General features: G+C 41.1%; 1 protein-coding gene and 1 long non-coding RNA gene across 2 annotated transcripts in view; one reads left to right on the top strand and one right to left on the bottom strand.

The window, feature by feature from the left end:
- Nucleotides 1–15,364, bottom strand: part of bcl11ba (BCL11 transcription factor B a) — a 40,780-nt gene extending 25,416 nt beyond the window's left edge. The window contains exons 1-2 of the mRNA XM_032546434.1: nucleotides 14,545–15,364; nucleotides 8,153–8,629 (exon numbers count right to left, since the gene is read on the bottom strand). Coding sequence (XP_032402325.1) covers nucleotides 8,153–8,629; nucleotides 14,545–14,599 — 532 coding nt within the window. The 5' untranslated portion in view covers nucleotides 14,600–15,364. The remainder of the gene's footprint in view (nucleotides 1–8,152; nucleotides 8,630–14,544) is intronic.
- LOC116708559 (uncharacterized) lies at nucleotides 15,332–17,423 on the top strand. Its single transcript, XR_004336701.1, has 2 exons — nucleotides 15,332–15,444; nucleotides 16,512–17,423. It is a non-coding gene; the product is annotated as an uncharacterized LOC116708559 (long non-coding RNA).
- Nucleotides 17,424–17,454: the final 31 nt, after the last annotated feature.

Below are 17,454 nucleotides of genomic sequence, written 5' to 3'. Positions count from 1 at the left end.
TAGTGGATTAGCACCGGCTATTGCTGCTGGCTAGCTGTGTGTGCGTGCGTGAGCATGTCCGTGCATACGTGGCCAGTCTGTGCGTGTAAACTGTGTGATTAGGAAAGTGGCTAATGGCTGTGTGGCAGAGTAATGAACCTGAGATGCAGGGGATGGAGGCATTTGGGGGGTGAGATCATATGAATATGCATGATGCTCGCTGGCTTTGATGATTAAAGAAAATTTTAATATTTAAATGAGTGCATGCAAAGTGATTACCGCTGCAGAGACAGAGAGGGAGAAGACAGGGCAAAAATGGCAAAAAGGGATTTAGAAAATGCAAAGAAGCACATGATGTTGTATTGATGGTGAAGTTCCCCCCACAACCCCCTACCCACCTCCAGCCTCTGTGTTTCCTCTCTGTCTCAATCAGTCACCGTCTTTCTCTGCCGTCATGTGTCTCATTTCGCTCTGGGTGCCTGGTTTGTGTCCAGGATGTTGGATTTTACAGAAGAAAGATGGAAGAGGAGGATGGAGGGAAGACAAGAGGGGGAAAAGTATGCTCACACGGACACGCAACATCTCATCCTGTGATGCATTTCTAAGGCTTGACGAGGAATACACGGAAAGAGCCAACGGTTAAACACGATCATTCTAATGAACTAAAGATATTCTTTTAAGGAGGAACCAACCTGATGAGACAAAAGTTATTTATTGAGTGCCTGGAACATACAAACAATTGGACTCCAGCATATTTGATGGTTCTCTTTGTTGTGAAGAATGAACGACACATAGGAATATGTTAGTATTTACAATGATCCCAAAGTTTTCTACCAGACATGTTCTTTCCTGTCAGGATTTATAGACCAAATCAGGAACAACAACCATCAACAGGATCAGCATCAACAGGCTAATGGATAAAAGCAGTGCTACTGTTCAATTATGAGTATTTGTTTAACAAACTATGTGTTTAGTGACACTGGGTTTTCAACTAGCTGGAAGTTATTTTTTTAATTTTTTAGTGGAAATGTTCCTCCTTTTGTTTTCGAGGTTTACATTCAGTCAATTTTGGGCTATATCAGGATCAAACAGCTTTGGACTAGCTGAACAGGAGATGTAAGATTTTAGCACCAGACTGACTCAACATCTCTTCCTGCTACTAATTCGTCCCTTTACTTCACTTGCTCCTCTTTGTGTTCGTCCATCTCAAACACTTGGCTTTGGGCTTGAATGCTTATGAGGGTTATATATGTTGAAAACTCAGAGAAAACTATTTTATATTTGCTCATGATGCCATTGGGTCCTGATTAAAGGGAATGTGACATTTTATAAATGTTAGCCATCGGCGATCAGTAACAGAAGGGCTCAAATTGAAAAGAAAAAGTGATTTGGCCTCAAAGTTTTCTACTGGTCTTTCCATGTTTCCATGTCTTGTAGATAGGGTAACACTGTACAAAAATATGGTCGTACATATTTTTGCACAGTGGTTTCTCACTCAATAATCCCTTTTATTGATAAAGGGCTGTTTTACCATTTTAAGACTCTACAAAGAGCTAGAAGACTTCAGGGATCGCTGCTCTATATTCCCACTTAAACTATTTCAGAATAAAAATTAAATAAATAAGGAACCCCGTTATCCAGAACCAGATGACATTTCTGTAAGTTCTTATCTAAGCAAACAGGAAGTCCTTTTTTAAACAAACTGTGTGGTTAAACCTTGACCTGATATGTGCATGCACCTTTCAGACCCTATAAAATGCATCATGGCTGTACTATCTAAAGATACAAACACCCAGGCTGGGGTGAGAGAGGCAAACCAATACTTGCAGAGGGAGAGAGAGAGCGATACAAACCAAAGTAATTACCACTTCAAACAGGCCATCGCTTCATCCGAGAGGCCTCCCAGCTTTATTGAAACAACGCACACACATACACGCACACAAAAAAAACAAGAGCAGTGGGGCTCCATAATGCCTCTAAAGTACAGACTGCTGTATCAAATACACACACACTCTAGGTTGAAGCTCTTTATGCAGTTTAATTTGGAAGACAAATAAGCATATGGTAAATATTTTCACGACCCACCACCGAGTTCTGTCATTATTTATGAAAAACGTGTGTGAACGTTTGAAGCGTTTTTGTCATCGCCGCGTTTTAATATTGGAATTACAGCTGGTGGTGTAAGAATAAATGAAGTGCAACAAACAGAAGCGAAAAAGGCTGTGAACGCAGCACACGTACAACCCGTCAGATTGAAAAAAGGTGTCATCGTCTCGGAGTTTGTCAGAACTTCCCCCCTCTGCTGCTCTTCTGTGTGTGTATGTAAGTGGACTTGGTTAAATGTCTGAATTAAAGCCTGGCTGATGGGGCTTTAAGGGCTGCACAGCATCGTGTCAGGCACTGTTAAACACTCCTCGGTGAGAAGCACTCACACAGTGTGCAAACCTTAAAGGAAAACTGACATGTTTCTTTATTTTAATCTGCTGTCACTGTGTGGTGCCTGCTAACCAGGCTAATGCTCACCTGAGACTATGAAGGTGTTTGACCTGACTGTTGCCAGTAAAACTTCAGCAGATTGGCTGCAATACGTTTTTTCAAACTGCCTCCAATGATGTTTGGTTATCTGTGTTGTCAGCGCAGATAAGAAATAGTCATTGTCTGCTTTATTGTTTATTTTGACTAATTCAGAGACTTCGTGACCAACAAAACCTTGAGTCGGAGAAGGACTTGCTGTATGCTATTAGTCTGTCAAATATTTTATACCTGGACTCTGACTACTTACGGCCTGTCTTAGCAGCTTCATGAACTTTTAAGCTGCTGCTATACATGAATTTCTCCTGAGTCGGACAATAAAGGCCATTTCTATTTTATTCAATGCAATTTTGCATTTTTTTTAGGTTTTCTCAACAGTTTTTTTTCTACATCTTTTATTTATTTATTCTACATATAAAATTGTATGGTAGCAAAGGGTAAAAACAATTATATTATAAAAGTAACATATTACATTATACTTACAGAGTGCCTACAGTGTAGTTATTTGTGTTTTCTTTCAGGGTTGCAGAACCCTCCTATTGGTGGTATATGTGAGGAATATCTATGAAGTATGTAGTAGAGAACTTAAAGGCCCCAAAATGGTAAAGAATAATGTCTCTTCTTTGGTTTCCTGTTTATCGTCATATTGATTTTTAAAATGTTTAGAAGGTTAAATTTGCCTCGCCTCATCCTGTTGATCTCAACATCCGCACACCTTCATGACCAATCACATCAACCAGCTACTTTCTTCACAAAGTGTTGAGATGAAAGTTGATGCAAGTAGCATTCATTATGACCCCACTACAACTGAAATACCTTACATGGTTTAAATCACAACAAACCATTCCATTTCTACCCATTGTTATCTATTCAATGAAAAAATACAATATTTATCAAAGGCATATTATTTATAAAATATAAATTAACATAACTTTTCATACAAACTAATAACAATGTATCCTGTGAGTACCAGAATGTTATTATATATTGCTTCTTACTATATCTTGCACACGTTTATTATTTTTCAATCTCATTGTTTCATTTTGTTTTGTAAACTTTATATTAATATCAATAGATTTTCTTCTTCTGAACGTGATTCATCTTTGTTGTTAAAGAAATATAAATCTTCCCACGAAAAGATAGAAGGCACATCTTGCTCTGAGCGGTCCATTTTTATTTAACAAAGTTTTTAAAAAGGATATCATTTTAAACATGCTTGACAATATGTTGAAGATAAGAAATGAACTAGAAGGACCTTCATATTGTGGAGAACTTATAATCATGCACATATATGTTTTGATTATCAATGACATAAAATTATATGTTTTAAATTTATAATTAAAAATGAAAAAAAATACTACAAGAGGGAAATTTGCCTGAGAAGTAAGATTACACCTACTGAACCTTGTCAATTTTTCTTAAACTGTTTAAAAATTGAGTTTCATTGCATACAATAATTATCTCTTTAAATCTTTTTCAATCAAATGTCTAATGAATCTATTCTTGCCTTATGGATCATAAATCATTCTGAGATGTAGGTTTTTTTTTAGAAGGTGAACCATAACTCGTACTAAAATTGGTCACAGAAAGCCTCACACTGATAGAGAAGCATGTTTTTACTGCTCAGGAGGGGGAACACTTCATGCTCCATATTTCTCTCTCATGTCTGACTTTAACACAACCGGTTAAAGACAAGCTATCAGTTACAGAACAGGAACACCTTTTCTAATTTAAAAGTTTGAAATAAAACAGAGGACTGCTTCTGCTGCCTCAACCTGCAGGGTGCCAATTACACCGCCCTGATCAGTTTTCCCTCTGCTCCATCTCTGTCCCCACCTACAACACCAGGTAATAAAAGGTGTGAAGGGAAAAACTCCATCTAAGTCAGAAAGAAAACTTCTTTCCCAGCTTGTCGCTACCCTTCCCCCCCCAGTGGCTGCGAGTCGTGCGTTTTCTGCAAATTAAAGCCTGTGTTGATTAACAAAGCGCTCTGTCCTTTGCTTGTGTTAATAAGGTGCAGCTTGGACGTATGCATCATGTGGAAACTGTGAAATACCGAGGGTAATTTTGCAACATAAAATCTTATTGGAGCAATATAGTTTACAGCTGCCGCCGCAGTGCACGTCCAATTGAGCCACTAATGTTTTTGCTTTTAATATGAAAATTATTATTACGCTTTCTGTTATAAAGAAATATTGTGCAATTATGGTTTCCAGGATGTGGGGCTGATTCCACTGGAGAATTGCAGTCGGATATATTGCAAGCATTTGAAGCAAAGGGAAAATATATTTCTGCACATAAATATGAAAAACTAATGACATGAACTCAATTAGCACCAAGCTAGAGAGCTGTTTTTTTTTCTTCTTTTTTTTCTGTCGTGTCCACAGCAGTAAAACTCCGCCTTACAGAGACTTTAGTGCTTGATGAAATAATAATGAAGTTCAGGTCCAAACACCATTTCCACCAGAGGTCAGACCACAGACTGACATTTTCTCATGACATCTTTAAAACGGAGTCTGAGGTGTTACCTCCAGGTGGCTTTGAACAAGAGTTTGCAACTGTATCTACTTTTATTTATAACCATGCGGACAGAAAAGGTAGCGCAAACTGTACTATAACAGAGGAAATATGTCAGTCTTAGCAGACAAACAGAAATGGGTCTACAATTAGTTTACTTATGCAAAGGTCCTTGTGATAAAATTACTTCTTTCAGCAGTTTGCAAACATATTTTTGACATTTTCTTATACACACTTTCCCTGGTTGGTCTGTATTTTCTGTTCACTTAAAAAAACTTGCAAATCTCCTGATCTAACTTAATAATGTCCTAAAATATCTTTACAATGTTGAAAATTGTCAATGAAGCTTGCACTTATAAGCAAGCCTTTAAGTCAGCTTTTGACATCAATGTAAATCTTGTTGCATTAAAATTTTGCTAGAGAATCTGAGGAACATAAAATAAAATGAAAATTGTAACATGAATCTGCAAAAGCACACTAAGCGAGGGCTAAAATCAGAACAGGAAACAGAAAAATGTAGCAACATGTTTCATGTTGACCACTATGGCCTCAAACTACACAGAATATCTACTTTCATTTGAGATTCAGATAACTACAGTTTGGAATCAAACAGTATTCCCTTTTGTTATTTAATAAAAATCATAAAACAACACCCTTAATCATCTATAAACACAACTAATATCATGACTTTGGAGGACTTTTTTTAAACTTAACAAAAAAAGTCTGATTAAGGTTAGGGACAAATGCTTTCATCTAAAGCAGGTGTCTCTATTAAACAATCAATCAATCAAATTTTATTTGCATAGCACCTTTCAGCAGCACTGCATTTCAAAGTGCTTTATATCATTAAAAAACACAATAATACAAAGTCAACTTAGAGAAAATGTTTTGTTGCTGGTATGAATACAAATCTGAACTGGTCAAAATTTAAGCAGGGCCATACTCGCATAGCTAATCACACACATTTGGAAACTTTTATCTTTAAGATATATGTGAATGCATTCTGAGTCCTGACCCTTGCTTAACCGCTGGTTTGTTGGTGATTTTTAGCTAAATCTGGATTTTGGTGAATTCCTGTGGATTTCTGACTTCCATAGTTCTCTGGGAATATTCACCCTTTCTCCTGTGGAGTAATTATATTGACTGGTTTGAGAGATAACTGAAAAAAATGGAAGAAACTTGCCTCTTTTTAATCCCCCTCTCTGCCTTCTCCTTCCACTGTGTTTTTCCTCTTTCTTTCTTTTCCTGGCTTTGCTTATTTGAATTTTAATGAGCTTTTCACCTTTTTAAGCAGATGGCTTAGGCTGGATTTCTCCACGCGAGTTGGGGTGAGCCTCTCTGTCATGTTTTTGCACAGTTTGTTTCAACGAGCCGAGTCCTTGAGGGGGTTTAGAGCTCCGAGTGTGGAAGGCGTTTGTCCTCTCTCTGTTGTCCTCCCTCTCTAATGAAATGAACTTCTCTCTCTTTCTTTCTGCAGCAGCAACACGACGGGACTGATCCACAAAAACTGAAAACATGTGTGCTCAAAGATATGCAAACCCAAATACTCTCTTTGTAGCAGACAGACCTGAGAGTTGGAGGTCAGAATCCGGAAATGCTGGTTTCCAGATCAGTTAAACCCTCAAGGATCTCATGATTAAGGTGAAGATGTTCCAGCATGTCTTCCACTCATTTTGCATTCTAATTTGCTTGTGGTAATATTAGGTTTGCAATTTAGATCAAAATTCAATCAGTTTCTGGTTATCATCTCATTTTGCAAAAACTGACATTTTCAGCTGTTTCTGAGTACAGATACGCCTCTTTTCCAAATGCAAAGTATATTAGTATAATGGAGCTTCTGCAAACAAATTCTGTTGCATCCAGTAAGACTTGAAAATCAGAGCTGATTTGAAACAGTTACATGCTCTCCACATAATCTTCTGCACAAAAGCAGCAGAGCTTTTTTTTCCCCTGCTGTCAGTCTATACAGTGGAAGAATATCTATTATGAGATGCAATTTTCAAAATTTACCTGCAAATAAAAATCTGAAAATTGTAATGCATGCCACACACATTATTCTAACTGAATGCCAGAAACTATTTCTCATCTGAGCAGAGCACCTGCTTCCACATGTTTGCTGTGCCTCCTACATGGCCTGTCAGCAAGTCGCTGTAAGAAATTATTTTGGTTTTCTATCAACAATTCAGCAATTTTACCATTTTACCACTGAAGCAATATTGGTGTAAAATATGGCTAATAGTTACCATGTTAATAGAATATCCCTCCTGAGCTGCGGATCGCTTCAGCTCCTCCAGAGAAACAATGGGCCTTTTGGCTGCTTTCCTTATAATTGCATTCATTGCCAGGCCTCCATAATTAGGTGGAAAACCATGTTTTTGTAGATTTACCGCTACTTTTTCCATTTTCTACTGAAGAACTACAAAAAGATCTCTGAGAAGTTCAAAACTTGGGACATTCTTTAAAGACCTAACCCTGCTTTAAGCTTCTCCACGACTTCATCACTGATCTGCTTTGTTCCTTGGTCTCCATGATGCTGATTATTTACCAATAAACTTCCAAGGCGGTCCCAGGAAAGTTGGATTTATACGGAGATTGAAGTAAATTAACTAATAAGGTGGTTTTTGAAAGCATTTTGGTTTCAAAAGAATTTAATGGGTTGGAAATAAATACATGATTTGTTTACAAAAAAAGGTATAAAATCAATGTATTCTAATACTTCTTAATGTTAGGTTAGTTCTATCAATTAAAATCGTGACTAAATACATAGAAATCTGTGGTTTTCAGGTGAAAAAATGTGAAAAAAAATCAGTGCTGTTCAATATTGTACTGCTCATTTAGAGAGTTTGATTTAATAAAAAATAAAAACTGAGTCTAAGCAGACCTATCGGACTCTGTCTCCAACTCCAAAAGTTAGGAAAAGTCCCAGTTTAAAATAGTGGGAAGGTTATGCAATGTTGAGAAAATACACTTGCAAACTACAATGATTTCGAACAAATTCTACAAATTTCACTTAAATGAACTTTGTTTTTCAGATTTTATTTGTATAAAGGTGTTATTTTTGCATGCGTGTGTCGAAGAAAATGTGAGCTTCCTGAAAGTAATAGTGTGTCTCTGTCCTGCCTACCTGCTGGAGTGCTCTCCTGCTTCGGGCAAATTCCTTTGGTGGGCGTCTTCTCCCCTCTCTCCACTCCTTCTCTTCGTCCTCTCCCTCCCACCGCCTCCTCCTCCTCTGGTGTCACCTGGATGCCGATCTCCACCGGCTCCACCACCTTCCTCAGCTCCCCCCGCTGGGCGTAGTGATGAAGGCTTTGCAGACCCCCTCCTACTCCTGCTCCTCCTCCTCGGTCATTCAACTTGTCGTAGCAACCGTTGGGCAGCAGCGGTGTTTGGCACTGCTTCTTCTTGTGCTCGATGAAAAGGAGGATGTCGCCCAGCGGGAAGGTGAGTTGGCACTGGCCACAGGTCAGCAGGTCGTGATCGACGTGGAGGCCGGGCGGCAGTGTGTGGGCCAAGCTGGGCTCCAGAGCGTGGCCAGGAAGGCCGAGCGGGTGGGGGGGCGACGGGTCGGAGAGCAGAGCGCCATCTGGATGCTCAACTTCCGCTACAGTTAAGAGAAGAAAACAGGCGACACGAGTCAACATCAGTCTGGATTAACATCAGCAGGAGCTGTGAAAAATAGTTTAACTTTTTTTTTCACAGACACATCTTTAAGTCTTCTCCTCAAAGAACAGAGACAGAAAGAATAGAGAAATGGACAACAGCAGGAAGAAGCGGATGAATGACACAGATCCAAACAGTGGAGGTTATGATTGACTCTGAATCGTGACCTTTGCTTTCTATTTATCCACTCTCCGAACTCTGATGCACTCAGCAGGATTTTATCATAAACTCAGAAAGACTTCAGACGCAGCAGCTGTCTGTGAAATCTGATGGTAAGATTTCCACAGACACATTTTCCAATCCAAAAACAAAATCAAATCAAGTAGGCTTCCACTTCCACTTATTTTCACTGAAGTGGCATTATTAAACTTATTGATGTCCGTTTTGATCACAAAAGGTTGATATAAGCCGGCCCACTTTTGTCTCAAATTCAGCTCTCAGTTTACTCTGCAAATTCGTTGTTGGTATATGAAAAAGAGGAGGCTCAAGGGCACTATAAAAATCTGGGTTTGATTCCTCATCATGCCTGTAAGATTCATTTAGTTTCTCTTAGTAAAACTTAGATGAGGACATAAACAACCTTCCAAAGGAGAAAAACTTAATTTTTCTAACAGTATCATGTCTGTGATTCATGATTCTCCAGTTCATGGACGTGGTGTCCAACCAGACTATAAATGTTACTCCTCATCATCACCTCTGTTTCTAATGGACGAAGGATTTAGCTGCAGATGTCAAACTCGATAGACCTGCTGCTTTTTAACACAGAGCTGATCAACTTTCAATTAGAGATATATTCTAGATTTGATCCTCAGAACATCAGTAGACAGACTGAAGACAGATGCAGGCATGCTTATCTGTTTTCTACGGCTGCAGGAAGTGTGTGAGAGTGTGTGTGTGTGCGGGGTGGGGGTGTGTGTGTGTGAGCAGGTGTACAGCATCAGAGCTCCGTCAGCCCACAACCCTGCTTCTTCTGCATCATAACATGTTTGTCTGAAGCACACACACGCATACACACATGCACACATGCATGCATTATTGTGTTTGTGGCCTGCAGGCTGCAGCCATCTGTCCTCTGAAATGATCAGCCATGTACAGTACGGAGTGTGTTTCCTAATAAACATCAGAGAGAATAAAGCCAGTTAGCTGACCTGGAACAAACCCAACGCGCGCACACACCGCAGACTCGATTTCATCTGACATGTCAGTTATTGTAGTAATGCGATAAACACCGACAGATGTGAAATAGGCAGCTGTCTTCCTGTGGGTTGATCAACTGGAACAGAACGATTCTCTTAAAACCACAAAAAAATTATCAAATTTACTCAGATGTTTGTTAGTTGTACTGATAAATCGCTGTGTAACGTTACATTCAACGTGTCTGAGGAGACGCTCTGCACGAAAACAAAACCGTAGGTTTGGTTTTGAGTATTTTCTCTTCTTTTTTGCACGCCGGCACGGCCGACGGTTTGTATGCAAATGATGGCGTGGAGGAGGAAGCGACACTGTAGCCTGATTTACCTAATAAGGTTTATGTGAGGCAGCTGAGAGCGCTAATAGGATGAAGGAGGGAAAAAAAACAGAAATGGGCAGAATTTTAAAAAATCAGTAGAGATGCGGAGCTCCGATGAAATGCAGAGTTAAAAATATTCTGTTTGCAAATTTGGCCCAAGCCGCCTACCGTACCTGTGGTTTGGCTTCATTTGGTGGCAATCTACTATTGCAGCTTGAGATACCAGCAAATGGTATAAAATGTTTCCTTTTATTCTGAGCGACTTAAGCTGACAAAAAAAAAAAAAGCCAGTGTGTTTTTTTGTGTGCAGCGAGCTCTGAAATCAAGATAAAAATGTTAGTAAGGCGACGCACTATCACACACAACCACACACTTTCACGAAGGATGGTATTGAGATATCAAAATTTGATTTAAGTTAATTTCCTCTAAGCTCATTTTGCTGCCGCATGCAGCTGCAGCTGGATGCAGAAGCTCTGCAGACACAAAGTTGTTCTTGCTGTGCATCAACTATTTTTACTTTGCAACTTGTTTTGACAGAGCAACTGGAGATGAATCTGACTGTGTTTGTGCAGAGTGTACGATGTGTTTTTCGGTTTGCAGGTGTTTCAGGATCAAACCATCACCTTCTCGCTCTTCTGTCGTTTCCTGTCTGCTGTCAACCATCAAAACCAGAGCAAGAAATACATGAAAAAGTACTCATGTTGAGTAGCAAATGATTCCAGGACAAGAACGGGAATCGGATGATATTTGTTCCCCTATTCTGTGGACAAATCCTCCCTGTTTTGAATAAAACTAATTTTAATCCACAAAATGTGACATTTTTATTTTTACTTCTTTCCGTTTTGTCGTTAGGTTTGTCAAATCAATGAAGCATGTCGTTTTAGTTATACAAAAATCTGTAACATTTAGAGTTATTTTGATTTTGATGTACAGACTCGAGTGAAAAGAAAGATCCAGTAGTTTAAAAACAGCATTATCTCAACCAGTGCTGGATGATGCATTATGACACCATGAATGTCTTCATTTTTGCCACAAGAAATATTTTCACAAATCAAAGTGTGTTGTTTTTGTAAGCATGAAGAAAGTTGTATTTTTCAGACAGCTGACTGGCAGTTCACAGGTTTATAGCATTGTGCTTTACGACGTCAGAAGAAAAAATCCTGTCACTCCTGCGTTTTTCAGGAACGCTGTGGTGGAAAATTTTAGCAAGTTTTAAATGTCTGTTTTTAAATACTTTTTTGATACCACTAGCCAGCCCATGTCTACTACAAAACATTTGGTTCAGCATAAAATTACCCCAAATTAATCACTCCCACCCTGAAAAATGTGTGGAGATGAAAGACTAATCCCATAGGGTTGTTACTAGAATTATTCTGTTATAAACTAAAGAAAAAGTCCAGAAAATATGCTTAAATCCTTGCACTAAACGCACAGTGAGTGAGCCCTTGTGAAGTTTTCACTGTAAATAAGACCCAGAAGTACACAGTGTGCAGTTGCTGACAGTTAAAGAGGTGAATGTGGTCTTCCAGCACTGATGTCATCTGATTAAACACACACTCACACACGCCACGCCACACCACACACACACTGCTGCAGCGCTCCCAGCCTGATAGCTCCCCCTAGCTTAAGCCGAGTGAACACCAACAGGAGGAGGTGCTGAAGTGCAAGCAGACAACAGTAAACCTCAGCTGAGCGCGCCAGTACTCTGGTATGCAGGCGTGTGTGTAAGCGTGTGTGCAGCCATGAGTTCACACATGCTCTTGCGCATTCGTGGACTTCCATGCAGGATTTAAATGCTACAAAAGCAATAGGAAACTGCACCGGTTTACAAAAATCAAGAGGGGGGAGGGCGGGGGGAGGACAACAACCCTTCACGTTCTGGTTTTAGTAAATCAGCACGCACATCTCACGCGTTCAGCTGCTGTTTTAGTGACCCTAAACTGAACCGGTGCGTTTATCAGAATCCGCTGAGCAGGAGAGCAGTTTCATTTGTGGCATTTTAAAGGCTCCTCTCCGCCTCTAACAAAGACTTCAACCCCAGCGGGGTGCACGGCTATTTGACAAGCCGAAGGGAAACATGCATCTCAAGTGGGCGACTGCAATTTACACGGAGCACGTGCGCGCGCGCGTGCGTAATGAAAGCTCTAGTCCTGTTTGCGCCTCTTCACACTCCATCAGCCTCCTTGGAGGAGAGACGGGCTTTCTCTTTCTTTCTTTCTTTTTTTAATTCACCGTGCATCAAATCAGACAGAACCCGAAACTGTTTTGATTCTTATTGTCTCTGAGGGACAAACTCTGCACATGATCAGGAGATTTCTCACTCTGGATTGATTTCTTTTTTTCTTCCTCCTCTTTTAAGTGCTTGATGTGAAAAATGTGCAGAGCTGGATTTACTGGAGACGATAAACATGCATATTATTCCTCAGATTCATTCACCAGTTGGTTCCAGGACCAATTCATTACTGAATCTAAAAAGAAAAGGCTGTCACACTTTAAGATGGAAAAAGTCTCCATAAACAGAACATCCCCTAAAAAAAAAAAAAAAAAAAAAAACATCTGAGCGCTTCATGACCAAACTTCATTTAAAAAGTTTAGCTCCACCATCTCCACACACTCTCTCTTAATGCAGAATTCAGATTTTAAAATGCCATTTTTTGAGTGTTTTGCAAAAAATTTTGAATAAAAACCTGCGCATTCAAACCTACATCTGATGGATTTTAGCGCATGCCAGCACAAGTGGAATTATGTAGATTTTGGGGGAGGTGTGTACATTTACATGTCTTAGTTCTCACATAAATATGTGCATCTGTGTGTGTGCACATGCGAGTTGTCAAGCAGAGTAAATCCAGGACCTTCGCTTGCACATAAATTACAGAACGTGGTAATGCACAAGAGCCTGAACGCGGATAATTCAGACGCGTCCGACCGACCTGCACACAGAACAACTACGCAAACAGGAAGCTCGCTTATTAACCTGTAATCTTTCGTTCCACCTGACTTCCTACATCCCCATTTTCAGCTTTCTGATAAACTTACAGAGCGCACCAAGTGACGCTCGGCAGGCCTCCCGGGAAGCTGCTGCGCAAAGTTGCGGCACTTTTCTTTAAAAAGAGAAAGAGAGAGAGAGAGAGAGAGAGAGAGAGAGAGAGACAGAGAGAGAATAGTTTAAGATCAAGCATTCACTAAAATTCCTTTTTTCCGTGCATGCAGGTTGGCCTTACAGCAAAGCGGAATTTGTGCACAATCAGGCTGTGGAATTAAAATCACATCCAGTGCAAAAAAGTTTGTTAAAACATTTAAGGTAATTCAGTGCGTGTTGTCTCCCTGCTGCCAGGACAAATCAGCCCGAAAAGTGATCCGAGGCCATAAACAAAATAAATATCTTCATGCTTAGATGTTTGAGAGCAGAAAGTGCCAAAAGAAACCTAAAAGCTTCACAGATGAAAACTGTTTGGAGTCTAAGGATTAATATGAGGGAGTCAAATGTCACACAAGATTAAATGTCAGAGATGTTTGTCTCTTCTTTTGAAGAAAAACTAAATTAATCAAATTTAATAGATCATTTCTCATTTAGAAGATAACGTTTGACCTGTAGATTGTGTTTGTCACTTATTAAGGGAGCACATTTTAATTTGGTGTCAAATAATCCAAACGTTGTGAACAGGTTACATATGGTGGAAAATGAGCTTTATAACAGTCTGAACGGCACAAACAAAGTGATGGGAAAAATCCCATATTTACGTAGCGGCATCTGTTTAATTGAAGCCATTTTTCTTAAACAGTTTTTTTTTTGAAAAGTTATGTTGATCATTTATTTTTTTAATAAAATAAAAACAAACAATCAGTCTCTGAAATGAAACAAGAATAAACTGTACAAAAGTGTGTTTTCGTGTAGAAAAATATGTCAGGAATCTGACAGACTAAACTGGCTTTCTTAATCTAAAATATCCATTTCTCTGCTGAATAAATCGCAGCTTCACAGTCAGCCAGGAGCGGAGCACCGATCTCGTCTCGGGACGGACCTCCGGCTCCTCCGTGCGCGGCTCCTTCAGCTGCGCACAGTTCTTCGCCCTCCTGAGTTCGGACTGTAAATTCTGAGCTCCAGTGACAGCGTGTTATTTTGCACCGAGCAGATCAGATAAGAGCTTTAAAGAATTTGACTAATTCCTACCAATTAATTATGAAAAATGGGAGAACAATCCCTCAGGGGACACTTCACAAAACTTTCTGTGCCAAATCTGAAATTTTTATTTATTTGTTTCTATGCACTCAGAAAAGACAAGAAAAAAAGAAGCAAAAACAACATCGGAATCTGAGCGTGAGAAAAGTGATGCAGGGAAACTTACGCGTGATTTCTCTCTGGGACAGGTGCTGCGGGTTCCCCTGCTTTCGTCGGGACATCGCCCTGGCATTTACACTGGCATCGCCCGGAGAGCTGCGCAGGAAAGGTCGGCTCTCCTCCTCCTTCTCCCTCTTCTCCTCCTGCGGCTGCTGCTCCTGCACGCGGCCAAACTGGCCCCAAAATTCACTGGTCACCCCCAGCTGACCGCTTCGCACCGGCCCCTGGTGCGGCCCGCGGACTGGCCCCTGCGCGGCGGATCTGTCCTCGGTGGGCAGCGGCTGCTGCGCTCTGCGGTCACCGGCCGTGGCGCAGCGCTGGGCGCCGGGGCGCTCGCTCGGAGCTCGGTGCCAAAGTGGTTGCGCGCCTCCCTTCTTGGAGCGCGGAGGGAGGGGGGGACAGCCGGGCTCGTTCCTCCGTAGCTTTCACACCATCCCCTCAAAGGAGCGCGGAGGAAAAGAGAGGGGAGCGGAGAGGCGGCGGGGTCACCTCCTGATGGTCTGTCCGTCTCTGTGTCCACTCTCCGGACACTGGACACTGTCCGGTCCTGTGTGGAGAAGTGACGCGGGTGGCTGGACTTCAGTTGACGCGTGTAAAACAGGAATCCAGATTTCTTCTCGCCAAGTGGTGGGCACCTCCAGCGCTGCACTCAGCGTCGGCCTCTCAGACTTTAACTCTTGCAGTCAGAGCCCGGCACTGGTCCGAGGACGGTCTGTCACCCTCTTTTTCTCTTTGTGCTCGCGGAGGAGTCTCGCATCCCCCCGGCGCGCGCGCGTGGCTCTGCGTGGCTCTGTGCGGCTCTCTGGCTTCTACGGTGGGAGAAAACTCAAGTTCAAGTGCGGACGTGACGTTCAGTCTGCGGTGAGAAGGGAGAGTGGAGACTGAAGAGCACTGGGGGCGACTAGTGGTAGCTTTCACACACACTCTCACACACTCACACTCACACTCGGGCATGTGTCGCGCACGGCAGCAGTGGCCACAGTCGCTCAAGTCATCTCCGCGCCGCGGAAGCGTCGCTGCGTAAGCGGGATTGGTGTTTTCAGTAGGAGAAGTGACCCGAAGCGCGTGCACACCTGCTCGGACACTGTGCACGAGCACTCCGTTTGCAGGGCAGTCTTTTTTCTTTTCTTTTTTGTAATTATCCGCCGTTTAAATTCTCTGTAAAGCTTTAAATGCAACTGATTGTTAGATTTATTCGGACTTTACAAAAATGACCTTTTTGTGTTGCACGTGCACAGAGGTAAAACAAATTCACCCTAGAAGAGAGTAGAGTATTTTACTAAAATTAGAACTGGCCCTTAATTCTTTTATCAATTATACAATTGATCAATTTGGGATGAAGATGCTATGTCTTGCTCTTCAGTTGTGGCCCTTGCTACACGCACACAGACACGGATCACACGCAAATATTGATCTCACTCAGATTCTAATAATATAAGGGGAAAAAACTGTTTCCTAATTTAATTCTTGTTTATTCGATTGTAATGATAAGATATGGGCGTCGGAGAGTTTAAAAAAATAATTTAGGTGGAGATGTGCGTTAACGTGGCAGCTTTGTGACCTCATAATGTCAAATCAGCTTCGGAGAGAAATGAACATCTAGAGGTGTGAATTTAAGAGTGAGACCCTGTTATTCACACGTTAAACTGGATTAATTTAATTTTACTTTTTTTCTTTAAATGGGGTTTGGATAGCATTGAGGGCTTTAAAGGCGGCTGGAAACTGCATTTCCGCGCTCCTCCCTGGCACCACCTTCACTCTGGCTCCCATCCTCACACACCTCCCTCCAGGGGAGACGCCAAAGCAAGAGGAACATTTAGGATGTTTTTTTTTTTGTTTGTTTGTTTTGCATTTGATGGGACCGCGCCAGTGTCAGAGGGAGCGGATTTTTTAAAATTGTTTTTTTAAGCCGTGGTCGCTCAAACTGACCAGAGAAATGAAATCGCTCGTCTCACTTTTTTTTTTTTTTTTTAGTTTTCTCTCTGCAGAGCGTGGAGGCTGCAGCAGGCCCGAGGTTTCTTCTCATCCATCACAGCCTCCAAACCTGCGGTTGTCGTCCCGATTCCTACAGATTTCCGTACTTAGTTGGGGAGATTGCAGGTGTATCCTGCAGATCAGCCATTTTAACGTGTGGAAGAATCCCTGCAGCCCCTGTCTCCCCATCATCAGGCCACAGAGTAGACTTAAAACATTCAACTTCTTTCAGCAATTAAATTGAATTAATAAATCTGTCTTCTCTGCGATTTAAAAATCAAATTGCAATCAACTTTTTGGAGAAGAGAATGAGGCTTTCTTCACTGCGGCCAGCATCAGCATCAGCATCATGGGCTTCTTGTCCTTGCAACCTGATTGGCTCATTAGTCAGATGGGCGACAGGTGCATCATTCCGCTTCCTTACTGGACGTTTTTCCAGAGGTGATTTCTCACTTAAAGGCCATCAGTGTGAGTTATGGCGTCCTGCTTCCATCCGTCCCTTCATTTGCATATATATGTATGTGCGTGTTTGTTTTTATGTTAATTCTAAATAATTCCTTCCTTCACTTCTTCTTTTTTTTTTTTTTTACTCCATCGCATCGTTTGGCGCGGTTAAATTTTAATTAGAGGGACGTGGAGGTGTCCTTTGGAGTTTTAAGATCACTTTGCCGGCAACTGTTCACCGCTAAACTGCTAATATTGATGTTTACGAGTGGAGATGCAGGCTGGCAGATTAAACTTGATGCGGGGAGAAACAAATGTGCACTTTAAGAGGATCTGAGCTGTGAGAGGAATGTTTGATGTGTGCCTTCACTCTTTCTTCTTCTTCCACTTTTTCAGCCAATCAGGAGCTCTTTGTTTATTACAAAGACATCCCTCTGAACAATAGCCTAATAAACATCCTTTATATGAGTTCGCTTTCTTTTCATAAAGAAACTGATAT

Source organism: Xiphophorus hellerii, chromosome 19 (assembly GCF_003331165.1).
Source record: "Xiphophorus hellerii strain 12219 chromosome 19, Xiphophorus_hellerii-4.1, whole genome shotgun sequence".
Classification (NCBI taxonomy): domain Eukaryota; kingdom Metazoa; phylum Chordata; class Actinopteri; order Cyprinodontiformes; family Poeciliidae; genus Xiphophorus; species Xiphophorus hellerii.
The sequence above is the reverse complement of the archived record's forward strand: the minus strand, read 5'-3'. Positions and strand labels throughout refer to the sequence as shown.